This window comes from Mercenaria mercenaria, unplaced genomic scaffold (genome assembly GCF_021730395.1).
Source record: "Mercenaria mercenaria strain notata unplaced genomic scaffold, MADL_Memer_1 contig_2980, whole genome shotgun sequence".
Taxonomy (NCBI): Eukaryota; Metazoa; Mollusca; class Bivalvia; order Venerida; family Veneridae; genus Mercenaria; species Mercenaria mercenaria.
The window spans coordinates 31614-58765 of NW_026461077.1; the positions used below are offsets into that span (position 1 = coordinate 31614).

The 27152-nt window shown below is 31.5% G+C and overlaps 1 protein-coding gene across 1 annotated transcript in view; it reads right to left on the reverse strand.

Moving 5' to 3' along the window:
* Positions 1–27152, reverse strand: part of LOC128552636 (uncharacterized) — a 53990-nt gene that overhangs the window by 17888 nt on the left and 8950 nt on the right. The window contains exon 3 of the mRNA XM_053533676.1: positions 22656–22758. Within this exon, the coding sequence (XP_053389651.1) occupies positions 22656–22758 (103 nt within the window). The remainder of the gene's footprint in view (positions 1–22655; positions 22759–27152) is intronic.

Genomic DNA, 27152 nt, shown 5'->3' on the forward strand with positions numbered 1-27152 from the left:
ATTGGGTTTGTTACTTTAATACTTTGTATTTCGACCCATTTGGACTTCCTCCACCAAAAGAAGTAATTCAGTATATACCAAATGTAAAATACAACAATGTTCAATATCAAGACAAAACAAGTATGCTTTGTGGATATTATTGTTTATTTTTCATTAAAATGTTACAAGATAAAGTACCGTTGTATGATTTATTGTATAAAATACTAAAAATTAATAATCAAAGAGTAAATGAACAAACTATTATAAATTATTTTAACTAAAAAGGACATTTATTTAACTGGAATAATTAATATAATGGGAATATTCAATAATATAAATGAAAAAGTAAATAAAATAGACAGATGGACGTCGACACAAATTAAAAGAAAACCTCCGTTGTTTTTAACAAGTTATACCCAAGATACCGATGGTGGATTATTTCAATGGAAAACTGTAAATGCTAGTCCTGGTTTAGTTCAAAATGGTAATAATGTAAGAATTAATTTTAATTGCATCTTAATTATTCTTGTTGATGCAATTAAATTAGATAAAGGAGAAGCTAAATTACAACTAAAAAATAAAGAAAATGTAATTCTTCAAAGTTATCATGTAAAAAATAACAGAAAAAATGAATCTATTTCTATTAATTATGCAAATGAATTTAAAATAAATGATGTTATTTATATTAATTCCTTAAACGTTATGAATATTCAGTTAACAATTTATGGTTCTATAATTTAATAAAAACTTTAATAAAAACTTTAATAAAAACTTTAATAAAACTTTAATTAATTTAAGAATAAGCTAATGTATCAATACCATTATCAAGAATATATCTTTTATCGTCATAACATGATAAAGATGTTTTATTTATAACATAACTGGAAAGATTGTGTTTATCAGAACGAATAACTTTAAAGGTGTGATTACTTTGGGTTGAATTAAACAAAGTATCTTTATAATTTTTATGAACTACTGTTTTCTTAACAATAAGTTTTTTAATTCCTTTACATTTTTTAACATTAACTTCGTTTTCTAATAAATATGAATACATTTTACTTCTTAATCCGACAAATTCAACAATGGGAATGCCGGCAGCTTCATCTTTAAATTTTCCAATTACTTTTTTATTATTATCAAAATAAAATTTTGAGTTGTTATCGTAATCACTATTATCAAATAAATCTTTGTCCTTATAAAAATCCTCATACGCATCTTTGGTTTTTATTTCATAGCATAATGAATCAGTGTCAGTAAACAATAATTTACAATTACTCTCGTACTTTTCCTTAACGTAATTATAATGAAAATCATACATTAAATATTTTGATAAATCTAGAATGCACATTCCAACATAACAAGGTCTGTTTAATAACAAACTTTCTTTTATTCTATGAATACCAAAAAGGTTAGAGTTAAACATCGTTGAACTAACAAATGAAGGTTTGGCTATGTATTTTAATAAAATATTTTCATCATGAGTTAATTTAATATTAACCCTCTTACGTAAATTCTCCATCGTCTTACCGAATACAGAATTGTTCATTAACTTAAAAAAGTCCTTTTCAAATGAATTTTTTGCTTTAGATCTTTTTTGAGTATTAAAATCAATATACTTTTTTAACCAAGGACTTTCGTCAAAAGTTAATATTTTATGTATTTTTGTTACTTTTAACCCTAATTGTGTATATAGTTCAAGATTTTTATAATGAACTACATAATTTTGTTTTTTCATTAAAGTTGGAACCAACTTCTTTACATTACTTTTTCCTATTTCAAATTCTGTTTTAATATTTTTACTATAATCAGAAAGCCATTGATCTGGTATTTTAATTTTTTCAGGAGCTAAAGGATAATCATTGTGGGTTTTATGTAATTCTTTTGGATATTCAAGATCACATTCAATTATAAAGTTAGTTTTACCTTTTGTAATTAATTTCTTAAATTGTTTTTCGGATATAAATTTAAAGTTTCCAGAGGGTAAAGGTTGACACATAGCCCAACCGTAAAGGTTATTGGCATCGAGGTACATAATGTATTTACTTTTTTCTTTTGGATTATAATCTTTCATATATTTATTGTTTGCTTTACTGTATCTGTTTGAAATATAACTTATTCCTCCTCTCAGTCCCTTTTCAATAAAAAGATACATATCAATATCAGTTATTAAATCTAACTTAATTCCAGTCATTTTTAACATTGCATCCCAAGCTAACCCAGGACTACTAAAATAATGACAAGGATCTAATTTGTAGTACTCTAAACATAGTTTTCTAAAATTTTCAAATACATCAGCTAAAAGTAATACGTCAGTTTTTAAATATAGATCATGATATTCTCCCATTGTTTTTATTTTAAATTTATTCCAAACATTTTTAGCATGTTCGTATTCATTATCAGATATGTGTGTTTCATTTAAAATTGAATGAAACTCTTCTTTAGAAGGTAATTCTGTTTCTTTGAATTTTTTAAATGAATCCATGTAATCATATGGATAAACACCTTTTGTCTTTAATAAATTAATGCTTTCACAATCAAATTCTTGAGATAAATATTTAAATTCTGGAATATTTTTTACTAGGTTATCCAATGATTGAGACATAAATTGAAATGAATCAATAAAGATCAAGTCAGAAATCATAAATGCCATATATCTTTCCATATTGTTAGGAATAACATTAATTTCTTTTTTAAATTTCCCTATTTGTTGCATAATAAAATGACCGTCATAACCTCTTAAATTATGAAAAATAACAGGAATTTTATGCGTTAGTCTAAAATTAATATTACACTCTGAGTGAGCACTTCCTCTGAATTTTCCTGTTATATGACAATGGTCACGGACAGGATTTTCATTTTCCTTATATTCTTTTTCACAAATATGACAAAACTTTTGTTTTTTAAATTCACTTTCATCTTTTTTAGACATTCTTAGTTCTTTGTTAATGTTAACACTAAATATTTCTTTACAATATTCCTCTTCCTCAAGCATTTTTTCAATAAACTTATAAACTGCATTAGGACCTCTATAAATCTGGGTTGGTTTAGTATATTTATCGTCATAACAACAAACAACTTTATAGCCGTAACCACAATCTATATGATTTTGATATGGTTCAGTAAATGAAGATTCAGTTGATGGTAAAGCAGTTAAAACTTTTTTAGTTATTGATTCAAAATCAGCATAAATTACAAAAGGTACTGCTAAACCTTTATGATAATTTTTAAATTGTACTTTACTTCCCTCTTTTGGCATTTTTACACCTTGGATACCATTAATAGCTAAACAATTTGGAATATGTTCATTTAATATTCTTTCTTGAGTAAAATGTTGCAGACAAGATCTACAAAAATGTTTCTTGTTTGTATTTTTTGTTTTGTTATTCATTAATCTATTAAAGTCTTTTATCCAAACATAATGTTGGACTACAGTTCTTGAGGGTTTACAGTCATCATCAGTTATTTTATCATTTATTTTATCATTTATTTTATCATTTATTTTATCATTAGTAATTAGCAACATGTCACAGTGTTCTTCGTATTGATATTTTGATATGTACAATGGATAAATACTATTTTCTTCATAACCAAATATATTAAATGATATTTCATTTAAAACTTCTATTTTAGGTATTTGATTTAATGTAACAGGAAATTTAATTCCAGTATAATCAAGATCGTTTATATGTTTTTTATAATTTGAAACTCTTTCAGAATTTTTTGTTACAGGAAATTTATAAGCTAAATGACACCATCTAAAACATTGATCATCATCATTCTTTATATTTATTAATCCTTTCATTGAATTTTGTAATGGTTTTGGTAATTCTAAATAACTTGAAGCAGCCAATGGACTATACTTATATCTATTTATATAATGAGCATCAACTGACTCTATTCTCCAGCCACTTCCTTCAGAAATCCAATTACCAATTCTATTTATTATTTCATCAAAAGCTTGATGTAAAGTTTTTTTTATTTCATTTGTGTTAATAATTTCTAAAGCCTTTGATTGAAAATAAGCTGATTTATATATTGTATCAGTTTTATCCATTTTTGCAAAAGTTATTTTTAAAACAACGTTTATTTTTATACCTTTTAAAGTTTTAAGTTCAGATTTAAGTATTTCATAAGAGTCGTTTATAGTTAAATATAATTGATTCTTTGGATCTTGTCTATATGTAATTTTAATTTCAAATTTCTTATAATATTGTTTTGAAGATCTCTCGATTTCCATCTATATATTATATTTAGAAAAAAAATCTTCAAGCAAAAAAGGATTAAAAAAATAATTAAAAAAATAATTAAAAAAATAATTAAAAAAATAAAGTTTTAAATTATCTTTAAGAAGAAATAAAATATTTAAATTTATATCTTTTTCCATTAACTTTTGATATTCCACATTTTACTCGGTTTGTCCCTTCACAACACATTTTTATTAACCCAGCATTAATACCAAATTCTTTAGATGCTTTGTAAGTGCTTTTATATGTTTTTTCTTCATTAGTATCACAGTCGGTTACAATTACTTTTTTAGGATTGTTTCGATAATTATTTGGTCTGGGACAATCACATAATCTTTCATCATTTTCTTCTTCAGTTAATAGACAACCACAGTTCCATTCAAATAAATTATTTTTTAAAAGATAAGGATCTATAACATTTTGTAATTTATCAATGACATGATTTTTATATTCATCGCTAACTATTTGATCAAGTTTTGATTTAATAACATTTCTGCTTTTAAGAACTTTCTTATATGAATTTTCATCTGGATTCATTATTTCTCCTAAAGTGCTAGATAATTTTGGCATAATCATTCTATCTACCTTTCTATTAACCATCTATATATAATATACTTATAGAAAAAAATCTTTAAAAAACACACGTAAAATTTAATACAGCTCTTCTTCTTTTTTACTTTTATATCCGTTAAGTTTAAATTCCTTCATATGCATTTCAAGAGGTGTTGAATAATTTTTTTCTTTCTGCATTTCTAATAGTATTGTAAAAATATCCTGAATAACTTTTTTCTCTTCTTCTTTATTTACTTTTCCGATATGTGCTTTTGTTATAAGTTGTTTTATTTTTTGATGATGTGCTTTTAAAATAAATTTCTTGTCGTCAAGTTTTAGTCTGTTAGTAAATATGGTAATTACTGATGGAACAGCACCAGCAACTGCTACAAATATAGGAATAGCTGGAACAAGTACTAATGCAGCTGAACAACCAAAAACACCTGCTGTAATATGTAATCCGGTACTTACTCTCCCACAAAATTTATAACTTTTTCTGTAAGCAGCAGCTAGTTTAGTTAAGTGAATAATTAATTGATCTATTGTTTCTATTCCATTATTAGAAATTAGATTTTTATTGCTCATTTATATAATTAAACTTTTTATTTCTAAATTAAATTTGTTCAAGATCGCTAAATGGTACCCAACTATTAAATTTTTCGCTATAACCCTTCCATTTTACTAAAGCTTGTTTTTTCTTATAATTTCGTCTAATAACTTTTTCTATTCTAAAAACTTCTTGTGTAGTAGGTAAAAGTTCTTGTTCATAAAATGAACCTTGAACTATTTCATCATTTAAATCTTTAATAGTGTATGTTCTGGGATTTGTATTATTAATTTTATAAATTATAAATATTTCCTCTGTCCAGTTTGGTGTATATCCTTTTTCAAAATGTCTTTTAAGTTTGCTTAAACGAACTCGATCACCAATTTTAAATTTTGCTTTACTCTTTGGTATTTTTAAATCACCGTATAAATTAAAGTAAACAGTACCTTTATTTAAGTTTTTACTAGCTTCGGTTGGTGTCATTTTTATACTAGAATGTTTTGTTTTGTTATATTTATCAACCATATCCTGCAAATTATTTAAATAAGTATAAGTATTATTTGCTGTAAAATATTTCCACATTATTCTTTTTAAACTTCTATTAAATCTTTCTATTACTACAGCCTTTCCTTCATTAAATGTATGGTACATATTAATCTTATTTTTATTCAAAAATGATTCAAACTTTTTATTATAAAATTCTTTTCCTTCATCTACCCATAAATTTACTGGTAATCGTCCTTCTAAAATTATTTTTTCAAATGCTTCAGTAACAGATTCTCCGGTTTTATTCTTTAATGGAATAACCCAAGCATATTTACTAAATATATCAATAACGGTTAACAAGTACTTTACCCCTTTATTATATTTTGAAAAAGCTTGCATGTCAACTAAATCAGCTGACCAAGTATCATCAATATCATTAACTATCACTCTTCGTTTCCTAAATTTCCTTTTAATTGGTTTGTGTAATTCTTCTGCTAATTCATCGCTCCAGCGGTAGCTTGGTGCAGTGATTCCGGGGGTATACTCTACCCCCTTTTCCCGTTTTTTGACTTTTGTTTTTGTCCCAACCCAAGTGTGTATTTCGTTTTAATTATAGGTTTCACAACTAAATGTTTTGCAATCTTTTCTCCAAATGTTTTTGATTTAGTTTTATTTAAATTGGAAAGCATTTGCTTATCACATGTACCCTTTTTTACATCGCTGTCATAGCAAAAATCATGGTCCATACATACTGCATCCAGTTCATTGACAGGGGGTCCATTATCTAGGGGATTTCCTGGCCCACAATAATTATATCCTGGAAGTGTTAAACCTTTCTTAGGTAATAAAGGTAACATTGCTTTGTGAATATCTAAATTACCTCCTGTACTTTTAACAAACTTTGATTTCATCTTTCCACAAGATGAACAGGTAGCTTTTATCATTTTTCTCCCGTTTTTTGTTGTAACATAATGAGGATTTATATTACCAGTAAATTTTCTTTCTTTCAAACAATATATTTTATTCTGTAAACTCATCTATATCATATGTATTTAAAACTTTTTAGTTGGTTTTTAATTGGGTTTAAAACCTGTGAATTTTAAATTGTCCGGCATTGGATTTTTTAGAATAGGGACAAGGGGTCAGTCCGGACCAAAGACTAAATCTTTTTTTTGGTTAAACCAAAGGTTTTCATTCGGTTTAACTAAAGATTTAAAAGATTTTCAGGGTATCAAGGGTGCCAAGTTAGTATTTTAAGTTTAGGGTAAGATTAAAGTCCACTTATAGAATAGGGTCAAGGGGTCAGGGGGGCCAGATTGAGCTCGCACAAACAATTACTATACAACTGAGTTGACTTGGTCAATAATAAGTAATAATAAGTAATGAAAGACGAAAGTGTGATGTTTCAGTTTGAATTTATGAAACTCCTGATAAAAGATAAATATTCTGGTCACATTCAGTTAAAAAGGCCTTAGACCTAAATGTCACTGTTGATTTGTAACACATGACAATAGAGATTTTGAGTATACATTTATGTACAATGTATGTTAAGTACAGTTCTGGAGTGTATATAACGCAGTATCGATACTTATCTTACCAGGTTAGTAGAACTTTTGTGGAACACATATCGCACAGTTTTCTATATTTATATAGGCAATACGGACATAATTTCTTTGAACTTTGTGTATTGACTAAGAATCCGGTTTAAAACGGAAATAATTATTAGAAATTATAGGTACACAGGCTTGATCTTGATTTATCTGCCCTTGAAAATAGACTTGCCCGACTTTACATGACTAAAATACGTTGAAAAAACCCAAACAAACAAACGGCCTTCCATAGTAGCTCCATGCTAATTCCCAAATGATAAATGGCAAATCGTTAATGTAAAATGCTAATTATCAAATGCTTACTGTCAAATATTCACTGTCGCCTTAAAACGATATTATGGTATATACGTGTTTTTCAATATTTAGAATATAAAGTTTGGATTTCATTTTTCTTTTCATTTAGTGTCTATAAAGTGTTTTTGTATATAAGAATACCTAAAAATTGAGAATTATTGAAGTAACGGAGCTGGAATGTAAACATATAAAGAAAAAAAATACTGACCATCCTTATCAAACTGACGCTTTTATGGTGACCACGCATAAACCAATACATATATTCGATTTTAAAGTGACCCGTTAATACTTTTTCAGGTGAGCTACGGTCAAATGTGAAAGAAAAGACAAATGGACTGGGAAACCATTTCAATATGACATTCTTTCCTGTCGGTTTTGGTACGAAAAATAGTAGTAACATCAAATGACGCTGTAAAACTAACTTTTAAGAAGAAATCATTAAGAAACAAAATTCACATGCCAACTATGTAATTTTGCACGTGAGACCCAAATTTTGGTCATTTAGATAGTAATCTCTATTTTGTTAAATCTATTTGATAGGTACTGATGTAATTACACCGTATGTCAAGTTTCACTGAAAAATAATCAGTCGTTTTAGTCTGAAATCAATTTTTTAAATCTGAATTTTCGAACTTTACCGGTTTCATAAGCCATTGTCGTGGTAACGTACACCGTTACATTTCTACGACCCAAAAGTCAGTTCTTATTTTACTCAGTTGTTTTAACATAGTAATAAAATTTTGAATCATGGGTAAATTAAGTGTGGCGGATTTTTTTAAAGATTCCCCGTAATATATATATATATATATCGTAAAATCATAAAATTACTTTACACGTCCGCTTGGATTTTAATAAAAGTCACAAACTAATTTCGAAGTGAACAGCTCATCAGTGTGTCTAAATATAAAACAAGGTAAGAAGAAGAAGTACTTCAATAGCCTAAGTACTGACGTCAAGGTAAAAGGGGGCGTAGTTTTAACGTCAAACAGGGGAGTTAATGACGTAATTTATAACAAAGACAATAGCTGTACAAAAGAACCGAATTTTAAACATTCCTATTTTTAAATTGTAAAAAAAATACAAATAATAATATCAACTAGATTAACAAAAAAAGAAAATTTCATTGTTTCAAACAAAAAATAAACATGAAGAAAAATTCACAGGAGACGGATAGACAAATAACGTCATAAAGTCGTTTATTCTCCTTATTGATGTCAAAGTTAAGTCAATTGTTACCTTGACGTAAGAGAACTATTTAATTATTTCCCTTTCATCTATTGATACATATTTAGATACACTGATGAGCCGTTTACAGCGAAACTAGTCTGTGTCTTTTTTATTAATATCAAACAAAATTTAAGCGAGCATGCAAAGCCATTTTATAATTGTTATGATAATTTGTTTATTCTTGTAATATATAATACTACTAGTGTCAGACATTTTATAGATAGGTAATTTGAATGGATATAAACTACGCCAGTATAAGAACTACTAAGTTTCGCAGCTTGCTCAACCTATTTGGATTTTTATTTAATAACAATTAATGTTGAGAATAAATGGCGATTTCCAGAGGATAAGGAAAAATTGTACAAACTCAACAAAATGTTTAATGCGGTAAAACAGAACAGACAGCTACGAAACAAAAATCAAAAATGCATAACTTCTTAAGGCCCCTTTTACAGACTTTATTAATGATCACAACAGCAGACTTTAAGTACCGTATGGTGGCTGTCAAAATCTCTTCGTAATTTAATTCAATTTTGTGGTATTTTCTGATTATTTTGGTCATAGCGTCCATTCAAAATTATTATTCATTATGATTATTATAATCTTCACGCCAGATTAATCTATCGCTCTCTTTAAGATAAACACGTTCAAAGGCGCTTTACATGTAGCAAACGCAGCCACACAGGGCGCGAAATTCATTCTCTACTAGTATCGAACCCAAGACTTCTGGACTGACAGTCAAGTGTGTTACTACTAGACCGGCTGCCCATCAATTATTATTGTAGAATTCCTATCAAGCCGGTCCTAAGGGGCGTAATAGGTGAGACCAGCATTTTTTAATTTTCTGGTTTACGGGGGAATTTTCAAAAAAATGGGTCGAGGGAGAGACAAATAAAAGTAAAAAACCCAGTTCTGAGCAATCGACCAAATGAATAAAAATAAAATGTCCAAAGTGATAAAAGTTTTGTTCACCAAGGAAAACAAAAGCATGCAAGCTTAAATTGCATACACACTCGCAAACGAACTATATATTCTGAACTGGTTTATATCTCATCATCTTGATATATTATTGGGTTCTGTATGTGTACCTTGTATGCATAATGCCATTTTCGTTTAATAAAAGAGGCTCGACATGTCATGTATAGACTTACAAAGTCACCAAGGATATGTTTCTTTGTGTTTTTGTATCTATCTATTTTGTAGTAAAAATAGACTGTGGAAACATTCTTTATAATTAACTATATAGATACCACAGTTGACATGTCATAAGAACATTGCATAATGATTATTATATAAACAAAAATAAAACTGCTATTAAAATGGGGATATGCAATGACTACTTTAGGTCTGCATCCTGCACATATGCTATTGGCTGGAGACGCCAAGTCTTAAAAGACAGGCATTGTCACACAACAAAGCAAAAATTACGAATTGATAAATATTATGCACATTGTTTTATTTCAACATCAATATTGCTGTAGCTTTGGTTAAGATTCACTTGCTTGAATATTGTTTTTAATTTTGCCGACTGTCAGTGCCACCTATATTGTTACAAAAATACGACAAGCCGAAACCATTTGAATTTTGGTTCAACTAAAATGTGTACTAAATAACAACCTTCAATGAGATGGGACTTATAATATTTCTCTTGGACTTGACGTTAAGAGTTACGAGTTCGAAAAAAAAAAACATTTATTACTGGATATGTCATTTTGTGTTTCTCAGTCTCAAAGGCACATGTGGCGTACAGTGTTTGAATGTTCGTCCCACGCATACTTTCAAAGGGTCTTCATATTTTATTGGTATACTTCCAGTGAAAATGAGAATTTTGCTGAGAGTTTCATGTTTGATAATTATCTTTTGAGTTATGGTGCATGGCTTGAACTTTAGTCAAACTAATTTGACTCAATCATAGGAAATATCGAGATGATCTTTTCATATGGGAAATATCTATGTATAATCACAAGTTTTATTCTGTCAAGCATTTGCAGGGGTCGTGTGTTATAATACATTGAAATCGCGCTTTGTTTTGAACAGAACTTCTAAGTATTGTGGTATTACTTATTTTTTCTTCTCTGACCCTCAAGACTTCAAGGTAAAAAAAAATGTGTTTGCAAGTTGATACTCACTTTTGCTCTTTCATTTTATCAGTTCTTTGGTTCCATTTCTTTTTATCAATTGTGGCATTTTTCTGACAGTACCACATGAATATGATCGTTGTCCAATTATAATATACAGACAACAAATCTCGTACATATGACACGCCAGAATTTTTAACATCTGAACAGCGTTGATAGTGCAGGTCATTTTTCGTAGTTTTACGTGATTATTCCTTATGTAAAACTTAGCTGCAATAATTTCTACTCAGATCCAATTTGTTCACAATACTTGTCACACCCTATAAACGACTGTACTCCCCTCTTCCTCTTGCGAGTGATCAAAACAATAAACAGACACACGAAAGGTAAGAAATCGTCTTCAAATTCACTATTTTGCATTACACTATACCGTGTAAGTACTTATTTCTGTGGGTTTAATATTCTGCGATTTTTCAAAAATGAGGTGGTATTAAATTTCAGCGTAACTTATTTCTGCGGTGTCTTCCTTCTCACGTTGATGGAATTTATTTCTGTTGTTCTATATTCACCGATTGTTTCATTAATTTCAAATAGACAGGTACGTATTTTGTTGTAATTTTGAAAATAAGAGTCGACGGATACAGTTTAACATCATTTTGTGTTTACTTTCCAATGCTTACCTCATATTATACTAGATTATGATTATGTTTCTTTACCTATAATCTGCATGAATACGTAGCCCAGAGGATAACGGCGCTGTCATAATAACCGAAAGGTACCGAGTTCGAATCCGGTTGGCGTAACTTTTTCCCGAATTTCCAGTATTTTCTTTTTCAACTTTATAGTCATCTTGATTTTCTAGTGCTTCATGAATTATGCGTACAAAATAAACGGTGTAGAAAACGTTTGTCATTTTACTCCACATCAAATGGCTAAAATGGCTATGAACACGTTTTTTAACTTTAACGAGCGCTTGGAGAATAACGAGAAAGCAAAATCTATTGTAAAACACAATGGACTGACGGTGAGACAGGCATATCTTGCATTAACATTTGGTATAAATGATTGATGATTATAAAAAATACTAACAAGAAAAACATATAAAAACAACATTTTTCCAAATCAAGAAATGCAGATGTAACTTGTCTTTCAAACAATATACCGTATGTTTTGTTTTTTTCTGCTACAAAAATTTAAGAAATTTATCTCGCCTTCCACTGGTTTCGAACTTACATCGCCTGCGTGTCACATAGCCAACACATCCTCTGGGCCATACCTTACTTAGAGTTTCTTATACGCATACGAAAAGGGTACATTTCTATCTATTATAAGGACATACCGTTGTTATTTATAAAATTGTTGACAAAATGACTTGTTTAGTCAAGATTTAACCGTTATTTCTCATGTTTAAAATAATTTACATTTGATAGTGATAGCGCTTGCACACGCCAGGAATCTGTCCTTGTGGATTTAGTCGTTTTCACTGCTAAACCTGGCTCAATACACATGAGAAGTGATTATTAAATCACGGCGGGTAGTCGTGGGTAGGCAATAAAACAATTGCCATAATTAAGGCCTCTAGAAATTTAAAAGGCTTTTCCTTTGATTTTATCTGGTGACCTAGTTTCTGACCCCTCTTGACCCAGATTTAAACGTCACCTATAGATTATCAAGATTAATATTCTGACGAAGTTTCATTTCGATATGGTCATAGATGTGGCCTCTAGTGTTAACTAGCTTTTCCTTTGATTTGACCTGGTGACCGAGTTTTTGACCCATCGGACCCAGATTTGAATTCTACCTAAATATAACCAAAAGTAACATTGTGAAAAAGTTTCATTAATAAATGGTCACAAATGTGGCCTCTAGATTGTAAACTCTTTTCCTTTTATTTGACCTAGTGACTTAGTTTTTGAACCCAGATGACCCAATATTAAATACGTCCAAGATTTAACTGAGGGTAATATTCTGACCAAGTTTCATTAAGATTGGTCCAAATTTTGATCTCTAGATTGTTAACAACCTTTTCCTTTGATTTGACCTGGTGACCTAGTTTTTAAACCCAGATAACACAATATCAAACTCGTCCAAGATTCAATTGAGAGTAACATTCTGGCCAAGTTTCATTCAGATTGGACCAAAAGTATGTCCTCTACAGTGTTAACAGTCAAATTGTTGATGATGGACGACGGACACAGGGTGATCACAAAAGCTCACCTTGAGGAGTTTTTGCTCAGCTGAGATAATAAACCCCATTTTTTGCTCTAATGGCACTTCTGCTTGTAAAATGGGGATTTATTTCATTCGCAGAATGTATTTTCAGTAGAATAAAACAAGTTTCATGTTAAATTTCGTGTGTTAATGGCAAATACAAAGACAAAACTAAAATAGAACTGTTTACTGTACGACGCTGTCAAGAAAGCGATCCATAAAGGATTAATGGATTCAATCTGGCGCCGTTTCGCTACAAATCACACTATATCAACTTTTCATATTTTCACACCTTATTAATTGTACTTGCGATTATATATCGATTTCAATGGATTGAAATTTTAGAAAATAGTCTTGTTTGCAACATATCGTATCACTGTGGTCTCATGATGGTGAACATTTGTGCCAAGTTATTTCAGAATCCCTTAATGCATAAAGATGTTATGACACGGACTCGAAAAACAGACCATATTTAACCTTTAAGTGTCACTCTGAAAAGAAACGGAAAATAATAAGATGGACATTAACTACATATTGCCGTTGTTTGTGCGTAAACTTTGAAAGAGGTAGGTGAAATAGTACTGAAGTAATTGCACAACCAAATTTATGAGGACACATATACAATCAGGCCGAACAGACAGATTGCATGGTGACTGCTATATACCACCTTCCTTCAAAAAACTTTGTTGGCGGGTTATAATTATAAAGAAATACTACAGAATCATAAGAAATGCCGATATTTTATAAATAAGTCACTCTCAAACAGGCATACGGTCTTTTTACGAAACTCGCAAGCACTTGTACAGTATTTAAGCAAGCATGCATACAGTCAGGAAATAACACGAATCTTCTTTCATTGACGGTTACAAACAAACTGAAGAATTTATCAATGATTTTATTTAATTTTAACAAACTAGTATTGTTTCTTTATCTAAGAAACAGTAGAATTTACATGTATGTCATTCTTCAAGCAAGAAAATATGTACTTTTGACGCCGACAATGTACAATTTCTGGACAAAATCCGTGATCAATCGAGTTTTTTGGTATAATTCTACCTGTAATCAGACTAACATATTATACACAGAAATAAATCATGTTCAGCTTCCAATAAGATATAAATATACATACCTTCAAAGCAAATCAGTCGCTATAAAATACTTTTTTTCAACTTTTAGCTGTCAGTTTATTGTTTTGATCACACGCAAGAGGAAGAGGGGGAGTACAGTCTTTTATAGGGTGTGCTTGTTATCTCTACCAACATATTCCAAATATTATTGTATGCTAACTCGTATATTTTCCTATTTAATTTTATACATAATTTACATTCATGCAGGCCGCCATTTTACATGCGTCTGTTGATCTTGATCAAAATCCCTCTACTATACAGTTAAACTTTTATTTTGGTAGCAGCAATTATGGACGGTCGGCAGGCAAAATGAAAATAAAAAAACCAAAAATGATTTTTATTTTTATGTTGTTTTGTAAAAAACAGGGGCGACGCTCCCGTAAACCAGAAGAAAAGTGATGGCCTGATGCATACTTCATCACCTGTCACGAACAGACTAAAGTCTATAAAGCTATTGTTGCTTCTAAAGCATAATATTATAGATTTTGTTCAAATAGCTTATGACATACGATACATTGGTGTCGGATCAATAATAAAGACAGCAGACAAAAGAAACATGACTGTTTCCAAAATATACCTAAAACTGTAAAATGCAGAAAAGTTGCTAAATAGCTATGGCATATGTTTTCATTTGTCAGCATAAATAGAGAAATGTGCGCATTATTGCGCTGATCTTTTATTAAATTTCGCGCAGATAAATGTTATTAAAAAGTAAAACAAGACCTGATTTTAAAACACATACGCCCGCTCCCATCCCTTTCCCCTCCCCCAGATGGTGTACTGGAGGCAAGTGGGTATGCAGTTTTTTATGTTGTTACCTTTAATCCATGGAAACAACTATATACTAGTACCTTCTTACAACAAGCAGCAATCCTATGATGACTGACAGAATTATAGAGTCGAAACCGTTTTCAATCTAGAAGTAACTTTGCCTTTAGAGACATTAAAGTAAGTACATCAAGTAATCGCCATAGACAATCATATTATGAAGTTTGACGACGGTAGGCCAAAGCATTCTTAGTTATTGAACGCAAACCGTTTTCAGTCTAACGTCCATTGTGACCTTGACATTAAACAAATTGGGATTATCTACTGACTACAGACAATCATCCTACAAAGACTGACGGCTGTGGCCGAAACATTCTTAGTTATTTACTCTTGCAGCTCATCTACTCACCACAGACAAGCTGCCTATAATGTTTGACGATTCTAAGCAAAAGCGTTCTTACTAAATGAGCGGAAGTCGTTTCCAATCTTGAGGTCATTTTTACCTCGACCCTTGTTCTACTGACATGAAATACTAGCGGTCATCTACTGAACACAGGCAACCGTTCTAATAAGTTTGACGACTGCAGACTAAAGTGCTTTTAGTTATTAGGCGGAAACCGTTTTCAGTCTCAAGTCCACAGAGACCTTGACATTTAACCTACTGAATTCCTCTTGGGAGTATTTGCTTAACACAGGCAATCATCCTATCAGGACTAACAACTACATGCCCAAACATTCTTTACTTATTGAGCGGACAACATTTTTAGTTTCAAAGTCACTGCGTCATTGACCTTTGACCTACTTACCTTAAAACAAATTGGATCTTTAAGTGACCACTGGAAATTATACTACAAAACTTGATAACTGAAGGCAAAATCGTTCTCTAGTTATTTGCCCTATTGAGTCTCAATGTCAATGACTTTGACCTTTGACCTTCTGACTCTAAACCAATAGGAGTTATCTTAAAAGCTCAGGCAATCATCCTACAAAGTCTGATTATAATGAGACCAAACATTATCTAGTTATTTATTTAAATCAAAATGGTCTACTGACCGATGGACCGAAGGCTAGAGAGTTTAGAGAATGGTTTTTGTTAGATAGCGACATTTTAGTGACAAATCATAGTAATTTGAACAAATTTGGAAAAGAATCTCCCATGAATTCATCCTGTGAAATTATTTGAAAGTAGGACAAACTATTCTCGGTGAGAATTTTTCTATATCCTGTGAAAATGACTTGGATTTATCGAATATTTTTAGGTAACGAATTACCCAAGAAACGTATTTTTTTTAAAAAAATGTTCCAGCTAACTACACATAGGGAAAAATAACAGTGCTTTCCGACGGTCATGCTTTTGGCAAACTAGAATAATTTGTTAGAGGTTTATCAAGGAAATAGCTGTGTGAATTATTATGAAATCGGAACAGCAGTTTCTTACGAGAATAAATTAGAAGTTCCAAGTTCACGCATATAGGGAAAAGTGGTCATGTCCCTAGCTCTAGTGGCCATGAGCTTTATACCAACCGGAATATATTAAACAGAAGGTGCTATTCAAGATCTTTGGCCCGAAAGAACATTTGGGTAATAGAAGGTTCTACCCAAGGCGTTTTGGCGTTAAATTACTACCCTAGAAACTAAGGTGTTAAACAAGTTATTGGTTGAAAACGGCGATTCCGTATATAGCTGGCTGAAAGAAAGTGACGCAAAAAGTATATGGTAAAGTAAGGTGCTACCCTAAATACCTAACCGAGACACTTGGCTAAAATGATGTACTACTAAAGAATTTATGCGTGAAGACAGGCACTACCACAGATGCGATGCTAAAATAGGTGTGTGCTTACTTTCTTGCAATAAGAATTTCATTGCTTTTATTACGTGCCTCAGCCTCCTGACCGCGGTTATTGTCTTTTTAGCTCGTCTGAGCACAAAACTGCTCAGAGTGAGCTGTTGTGATTGCTCACCGCCTGGCGTCCGTCGTCCGTCCGTCAGTCCATACTTTCATTTAAACAACATAACCTCCTTAAACACCAGGCCAATTGTGATGAAAATTTACAGGGATGCTTCTTTGATGGCCTCCTTTAAAACTTATTCAAAGAAATGAATTCCATACAGAACTTAAGTTGCCATGGCAACCAAAAGGAAAAATCTTCTTGTCCAAAACCACAGATCCTAGGGCCTTAATATTTGGTATGTAGTATCATCTACTTAGGATGCCCTTAGGATCAAATATGGCCCCGCCCTAGTGTCACATGGTTTAGACTTATATAGGAAAAAAAATGAAAATATTGTCCAAAACCACAGGGCCTAGGGCTTGGTATTTGGTATGTAGCATCATTTTGTAATCCTCTACCAAGATTGTTCAAATTACATCAATAGGGTCAAATATGGCCCCGCCCTGGGGTAACATGATTTATAAACATGTAGACATATGTAGGGACATATATAGATATTTAGTATGTGGCTTGCTCTAGTGTTTCTCTACCAAGATTGTTCAAATAATGATCCAGGGATCAATATAGTCCACGCCCAGATAATCCCTTCTTTTACATAGACTTATTTGTTTTGGATGCAATGGCAAAGAAATTTGAACCCCAATTATACTGTTTCAAACGAATTTCAATACTCATCTTCAATAGTCTTAATTGTGACCTACTGACCTACTTTTACGTTTTTGAAGTTACAGCATAGAAATTTGAACCACATGTATAACTTCTCATACAGACTTCAATACTCATCTTGAATCGTCTTAATCATGACCTACTGACCTACTTTCTTGTTTTTGCTGGTAAAGTATAGAAATTTGAACTACGTGTATAACTTTTGATACATATTTCAATACTCAGCTTTAACAGTCTTAACCCTGACCTACTGACTGATTGTTTTTAGCCTGAAAGATGGTTGACTGTTACTTAACAAAAGTATAATTGCATATCTTTCGCGTTGTGTAACGTTTCAAAATACTTTTTTAAATCATAAGACTTTTTTCTTCCCATTGTTTGTAATTCTGTCGTTTACATGTATTCGCACTTTTCTACACACAAAAACAATATTTAACCAATAAATCACTAAAATATTCTTACAAAGGTGAGTTTCCCCACTTCATTTCTATATTTGTAAATGTGTCATTTAAAATTCATATGTTTGCTGAACAATGGCGGGAAGACATGAATATACACAAATGAGTTGGAACACCAAAGACTTATGATTTAGAAAGTGCTGTGAAAGGTGACACAGCACAATGTACGCAAATGATTAACATGTTTATACATTCGTTTTGTAACTAGTTATTCAGATTTTAGTTCTCTTCAAAAAATGTGGGGTGGGGGAGGGAAACTTAGAGTTGCCCTTTTACGTACGTCTGTCCGTCGGTCTGAATTTACGTTGTGCATATCTCAGAAAGCATTTGACTCAGGTTCATCAAATCTCTCGGGGTTGTCTTTCAGTATGGGAACATGTGCATCTGGTGTTTTAATTGGGATTTCACGAGCCATTCCATGAGTTATGACCCATCACTTAGTCAAAAATAAATATGAAAATATAACAAGAGCTGTCCGTAAGACAGCGCGCTCGACTTTTCTCAGTGCTTGACTCTGAATTAGAGCTTTGCCAGTAAAAAAATTTCCAAGTTAAAAAGGGACATACCTCTGTCAAAATTCAATTAGAGTTATGGGAATTATGTCTCCTGGTATAGACTTTGATAGTAAATAACTATTTTGAGTTTCAAGTCAAAAGCTTTAATAGTTACAGAAATATTTGACTTTTTCAAAAAATTTAACAAAAAATTCTAAGTTAAAAAGGGGCATAAATCTGTCATAATTCAAATCAGAGTTATGGGGATTGTTTCTCCTAGTGTAGACTTTGATGGTTAATAAGTATTTTAAGTTTCAAATCAAAAGCTTTGATAGTAACAGAGATATCTGACTTTATCAAAAACTTTAACCCAAAATTCTAAGATAAAAAGGGTCATAACTCTGTCGAAATTGAAATCAGAGCTATGGAAATTGTGTCTCCTGGTGTAGACTTTGATAGTAAATAACTATTTTGAGTTTCAAGTCAAAAGCTTTAATAGTAACAGAGATATTTGACTTTATCAAAAAAAAATAACAAAAAATTATAAGTTAAAAAGGGACATAATTCTGTCAAAATTCAAAACAGAGTTATTGCGATTGTTTCACCTGGTGTAGACTTTGATGATAAATAAGTATTCAAGTCAATAGCTTTGATAGTAACAGATATTTGACTTTATCAAAAACTTTAACCAAAAGTTCTAAGTTAAAAAGGGGCATAATTCTGTCAAAATTCAAACCAGGGTTATGGGGATTGTTTCTCCTGGTGTAGACTTTGATAGTAAATAGCTATTTCTAGTTTCAAGACAAAAGCTTTAATAGTAACAGAGATATTTGACTTTATCAAAAATTTTAACAAAAATTCTAAGTTAAAAAGGGGCATAATTCTGTCAAAATTCAAAACAGCGTTATTGCGATTGTTTCTCCCGGTGTAGACTTTGATGATAAATAAGTATTTTAAGTTTCAAGTCAGTAGCTTTGATAGTAACAGAGATATTTGACTTTATCAAAACCTTTAACCAAAAATTCTAAGTTAAAAAGGGGCATAATTCTGTCAAAATTCAAACAGAGTTATGGGGATTGTTTCTCCTGGTGTAGACTTTGATAGTAAATAATTATTTTAAGTTTCTAGTAAAAAGCTTTGATAGTAACAGAGATATTTGACTTAATCAAAAACTTTAACCAAAAATTATAAGTTAAAAAGGGGCATAATTCTGTCAAAATTCAAATAAAGTTAAGGGGATTGTTTTTCCTGGTGTAGACTTTGATAGTAAATAACTATTTTAAGTTTCAAGTCAATAGCTTTGACAGTAACAGAGATATCTGACTTTATCAAAAACTTTAACCAACAGCGATGCCGACGCCGACGCCGGGGCAAGTACAATAGCTCTACTTTTTCTTCGAAAAGTCGAGCTAAAAATATAAATTGAACATGAAGCATTATAGGAATATTATTTAGAATGTTAAGTTATGCACCTGATATCTTGTTTGAGATTTCGCTTAGCTAGACCAAAGGTTTATCCCTTAACTCAGTCAAAAATATACATAAAAGTTTGTGTCGCACGTATCTCAAAACATACTTGACCTAGGGTCATGAAGCTTACTAGGAATATAATTCAGCATGTGAATTTGTGGCCTTGGGTTTTGTTTAAATTTCTATAGGTTAGTTTAGAGTTAAGGCCCTTTATATAGTTATAACGTGTATTAAAGGCATAAAAATGTCTGTTTCCACGTATCTCAAAACGTATTTGACCTAAAATTATAAAAAAAAAAAAAAAAAAACATTAGAGGATTTTATACAGCATGTGAAATTATGCATTTGATATTCTGTTTAGGATTTACTCGACAGCCAGACCAAAGTTATAGTCCTTGATGAATTTTGTGTTGCAAATCATTTACAGTGACAGGAATTGAGGGCATCAGTGTTCGATGGACGCACGTCTAGTTCTAGACAATACTTTCTTTGATGTAAGACTAGATTCCGTCGAAAAATCAAAAGCTCTAAAAATAAAATAAGATGGACATGATGATCCTGGATCGCTCACCTGGGTTTTAAATGCCAAATTGACGCTAAAATATTAAGAATTTTGGCCAGTAGGTCACAATCGTGGTCACTGTAAGTCAGTTTTAAGATCGGTGTGCAAAACTGTACATGTCATCCCATTTCAAAGCTGTATTGTAAATTCAAGAAAGTAGGTTGGTAGGTCACATTCATGGTCACTGAAAGTCAGTTTTAAGATCGGAGTGCAAAACTGTACATGTCATCCCAATTTCAAGTCTGTATCTTAAAAAGCAAGAAAGTAGGTCAGTAGGTTACATTCGTGGTCACTGTAAGTCAGTTGTAAGATCGGTGTGCAAAACTGTACATGTCACTTATCTTAAATCAGAAGAAAGTAGGTCAGTAGGTCACATTCATGGTCACTAAAAGTCAGTTTTAAAATCGGTGTGCAAAACTGTACATGTCATTCAAATTGCAATGCTGTATATAAAATAAAAAGAAAGTAGGTCAGTAGGTCAAGGTCACAGTCTGGTGTCCCCTTATCACTTGGGGTCATCAGGTACTTATATTTAAACAGTCTAGGAAATATGATCTGATAATTTTTGGAGTATTTCCTATATAACTCGTATAACAGGTGACCCTTATATGTATGTCCATGTAAAACTTGGAACCCCCAGGGCAGGGCCTCTTTTCACCCTGAGACATAATTTGAACAATTTTGATAGTAAACCACTAGGCAATGCAATACCAAATATCAAAAGCCTAGGCCTTGCAGTTTCAGGCAAGAAGATTTTTAAAGTTTTTTTCCTGTATAAGTCTATGTAAACTTGGGACCCTTTGGTGGATCCTCTTATCACCTCAGGGGCATAATTTGAATAGTCTTAGTAGAGGACTACTAGGCAATATAACATACCAAATATCAAAAGCCTATGTCTTGCAGTTTCAGACAAGAAGATTCTTATTTTTTTTTTCCTATATAAGTCTATGTAAAACTAGGGACCCCTTGGGCAGGGCCTCTTTCCACCTCTTAGCACGTTAAGTGATTTATATTACCGAAGGATACAAGTGGGAATTTTAAAGCAAAATACTGCCAAATATTTAAACAAATAATTAATTATTTTCTTTAAAATAGTTGTAATTAATTAATTACTTCTGTACAAAGCAAGTAATTATAATTGTAATTTAATTGAAGCATTCCTTTTTTAATTGTAATTTGTTAATTAATTACTGTTGAAAATAATTGAACTCAGGTCTGGCCCTTGTACATCTACCCTCAAGTTTTTAGTTTACTCATTAACTTCATAAAGTCAAAATCAGAGTTAACCCATTCCAACTTAGTAATATTTTTGTTTGCCTCCAATCATTCTTTTGAGAAACTTTTCCCACTAACTTGAACTTATGTTAGCATTATAGAAATTCCACGCATGAAATATTTTATTTCCTCTGACAGTGGAATTGCGGGGGTATAAATCACTCTAGTGATAGCTCTCGTTTCATTTTTATTTAAGCTGTTATTATATAGAGTGAGATACTTAGCATCGGCTCAAAGATATATTTTTTGTTACTAATCATTATTTCAATTAAAACTTTAACCTATTTTCTGAAAGTTATTCTTTCATATTATCCGGTAGAACATTGTAACAAACAGGCAGTTAAATGCCTTTCAAGTTGCAACAAGACCGTTACGGAATTACTTCACTAGATTATACGGATGAAATTAAGTGTGCGGCATGACAAATAAATCCTCGACAGAGACTGGTCATTCCATCTTTGTGAAGCAGAAAGCGAAATGTCTATGAATAAAATGCGAATGCAGTAGTTCTGATATAACGTAACGAAATGTGTTATATAAAGGTTTCCATAAGTATAATTATGTTTTATATCAAAATATTTGGAAAGAAGCAATTTATTATCATTTCCTTCGTCTTACCCAACAATGTCTAAAAGTCGATATAAAGCAAACTTACAATTTTGTGGCTACATGGGACATCGGAATTCTGGTAGTCGGCATAATCCTCATTTTCAGGTACACGGATTCCCCTGTAACAGTCTTTGATATTTTCAGTAAACCTGTAAAATATCAAAACAGAATGGTGTAAGTAGTAAATGGGACATCAATATGAAAATTTACAAGTCCAGCAATATAGGCTCATGACTGGGACAAACCTACATTTTCCAAACTTTTTTTACTGATTGATGACAAGATTTACCCGAGCAAAGCCCGTCTGATAACACTATATAAGCTACACAGCTTGCGAGGAAGAAATGTTGTAAAAAGCAGAAAATGTGTTAAACGTAATCAACGTACGAGAATATACAGTTTGTGTAGAAAGTTTCATGGCCGATTTAAAAATGAAAAATGTGTGTGTAGAAAATTCTGTTGCCGAGATAAATATGTAAAAAGTAACAGATTATGGCGGCACTCCAGACAGTTGTTACCGCCCATTATAAATACATGTGTTGGTCATGTTTACAGACAAATATAGTTAGAACTTATTCCGTTAATGAATGATTAATATGGTGCTGTCAGAATGAAAGTTGAGCAAACTTGTAATTTAATACATATATGTATGCGCACGTGGATTTACCTATGATATTTACCAATTAAACGTTACTATAACCCCTTTATAGCGTCGTAGTCAGAGTGTGTATCTGTTTCGGAGTGAGTAGGAAATGCCTATTACGCTTACGTTTTATTAGTACCATTGCACACCATCATTTATTTATTTTACTAACTACACATTGCCTGACTGCACATGGTGCTACTTTGTTCGTATGAATATATTACTTTCTTCATATTCAAAATAAAATGAAATAGATAAGGAAAAGTAAAGTTTATTATGTATTGAAAAATAATTCCTGAATTAAAAACTTCTTTCTTTGAAACTGTCTGTTGTGCCGATGAAATGATATACATGATTGTATTTACCTGACATTGTCAAATATGCAAATTTTTAATATCGGGTATTTTGATGATTAGTTTGTGCGCCAGTATATACAATGCCGGTACATATCGGGAAGGAAGGTCAGGGGTTACAATACATTGAGTCTTAAGAGCGTGTTCATTGATGAACGTAACTGATATTCGAGCTCAGTCTTACACTGCTTGACAAATAGGGTTGATTGCTCAATGATAGAATTTTATCAGAACTTCGTGTTTATGGATTAATATATAATACGTTTAAAAGACATTTCTAGTTAGTTTCAAGCTTATTATGAGAGGGCCTTTTCGCTACCTCTTATTTTTATGTCTAGAAAAGTTTTAACAATAATAAATGCTCCCGCCCTCCCCCAAAACAACAACAACAACAAAGCAAGAGGGCCATGATGGCCCTATATTGCTCACCTGAGTGCCATTGCTCAAAATGATATGATCAAGTTTTGACATAGAGCACATAGGCATACACACTAAATATCATCAGTATAAATATTTTCTTGTAACAATCCCTTTTGACCTAGTAAGTGCCAATTTTCATACAAAGTTTGAGGGTCCTAGGCTCAAATGCTGCATTTTTAAAATCAGTCTCATTAGATGCTGCTCAGTTATATTCATTTACATAAAATAAAGGGAGGTAATTTGTCATTAATTCAGTCAAATGTTATCTACCCCGATTGTCCGATGGCATAAATGATATTTCAAATAGTATCTTCATTGGTTACTGAGATACACCCATTTTAATCTGAAACAAAGGGAGGTAATTTGATATAAAATCAGTCAATAGCTATCTACCCTGACTGTCTCCATCCAAACTAAAGATAATAATGAAGTTTCAAATGAGTTCTATAAATATTTACAGAGATAAATCCATTTTTATTAAAATCAGGGGAGGTAATCATTCATTGGTAAACGCATGTAGAAGATACAGAGTACAGGCTTATACAACAATATATTAGAAAAGTATTCATATCGATAAATGTTCAATCAAGAGTTATCTAACATGACTATTTCTTATTATGGAAGACATAAATAACGTTTCAAACTAATCTCATTAGAAGCTGCTAAGATGTATTCATTTAGATAAAAATAAAGGGAGGTAATTTGTCATAAATTCAGTCAATATGTGTCTTCGCTGATTGTCCAAGTCCATCTGTTGACATAAATGAAATTTCAGATCAGTATCTTCATTAGTTACGGAAATATAACCATTTTAATTTGAAATAAAGGGAGGTAATTTGACATAAAATCCTTCTAAGACTGATTCCTGAAAATAAACAATTGTATTTTATTCAATGTTTGATAAGTAAAAACGTCCGAGGACTTTACGGCAAAGTTGCTTTTGAATAAAGCATTTTGATAAGCCACTGAACAAAAAACACATTTTACCTGACATTTGACGCTTGTTTCATACTACACCTAGTTATTCGGGTACCTACTCGTGTGAGCGATACCGCCCTCGTGTGATTAATGTACATGTTGGTGAACAGGAAATTCACACCTATAACAGGTAATTATTCTTTATTTTATTGTAGATTTGAAAAGTTTTAGTATAAAATGTGTAAGATCATACGTTAACTATATCCATGTAAAATATCTATCTCATATGATCTGAATAACTGTAAAAAAATACGTTTTTTGTGGCGAAAATGAAGATATTTTAAGGCGATGGTATATATTTTCACGATTAATGGTATTATTTCGGATTATATTGGGAATTTTTTGTTAGAAAAAAGAAAAGCAGTCATTCTGTGTATAAGCCATTGCTTTCATTTCACTAAAACTTGAAGCACAGTAAAATTAGATCGAGTTTTTCGAAGACAGTGTGTAGAAAATAAGATACCTCTGACGATGTACCATGGTACCATCCTCGTTATTTCTGTCAGACCAGCGGATACCGTCCTCGTTATTGAAATGGACATTACATTGACGCAGACCCCTTTTCTAAAATTTTGCGATAATATGCAATGACCAGCTAAGATAAAGATAAAACTTTGGTCTTTTATACCCTCCAGCTACTGGAAACAGCCTATCCGAAGAAATACTCACATAATTTCTTCAAATTCGCTTTCAAGATCCATCTACATAGACACATTCTTATGTGTATTTTCAATTGAATATTGCGACTTCCGTACGTTTTGTTACTTAAGTTGTTAAATGGGGTACAAAATGTTTGCAACAAAAACAAAATTAAATTTGTTCAGAAATTCTATGATTTTTGTCAAATATTTTATTGCGATCGACTCATGTTTAGCTTCGTTTTGAGGAATAAAGCCAGTAATTCGGTCAAAAATGTGCTTCGTTTGAGTAGTCGAAAGACGTCAGTAGTAAACAGATCCTTATTTCCCCATGTTTTTGTGCGAAAATTCGTGTAGAACAAGTGCATTAATCACAGCTTTATACTGCTAGAATACATAATGCATGAAAAGAGATGAGATATGTTTATACATTCCACATTCAAGTTTTGCAGATCGAAACCGAATGTAGGGGGTTTATTGTGCGGACAAGAGCATATAGGTCACAATACTATAAACAGTTTTCCCTATATATTCTATATAAAACTGACATTTTTTAAAGAGTTACCAAACAGAGCTAGACCCATTTCAGAGAACAAATCATGTGCTTACCTCAATTTAAAAAGTTATTATAAAACTGATATAAAATATAGAGAAAAGTATGGGTCATGTATCTTCTAAGAGAGATTTCTCTTGTCATATTTACTTACTGTAAAATCACATCAAAAGCACATTGCTGTGACCTGGAAGTACTACTCGTACTAAAATTGAGTTTCGCTTCACCAAATACATCCCGATTGCCTTACCAAAATCTCACAAATACATCCACAATGACATTTAAATAGAAACTAGCTTAAATTTAGACCTCTGTTGCCATGCCAAGTGAAAAATTAGTGTTCAAAAGCTTGGCAGCCATCACGCTGGTTCCTTAATATTAGTTAGGCCTATAAGCGCCACTTTAATGTAGCAGACCACAACTGACTGGCATTTTCCTAGGAACTATTCAACTCCCTCTTTATTTTCATCGTTACTATAACTTACGATAGAACTTTCATGAAAAAATAGGTGTTGGAAATAGTGATGTTCTATTAAGGTAAGGAAAGAGGACATGAAGTTTAGCAGGTTTGCAGGTTTGTCGAATAATTCAAGCCTCGAGGAATTTGCTTATCATCCAAATGTTGAAAGCAGAGTTAAAATGGTTTGAAATGAAACGAAAAAAAAGAAAGCGACGAGAAATTTTGCTTTTTCTTGGTAACTATTTGTACATTATTTCAAAGTTGTTACAGCTCGTCTGATACTTAAACTTTAACAAAATATCATCTTACCTGTCTTATCGTCATTATGTATTGCAATGGATGATTATGTCTCTAAAGGCAGTAAGTAAAAGTATAAAAAAAAAACAATCTGCTCTTATATTGTGCCATTGTAGATTACAAGAAAGCTTTTGACTCTGTCGATCGTATGTGTTTATGGAATAAATTGCTACAGCATAACATTGATGGGAAAGTCTTTAA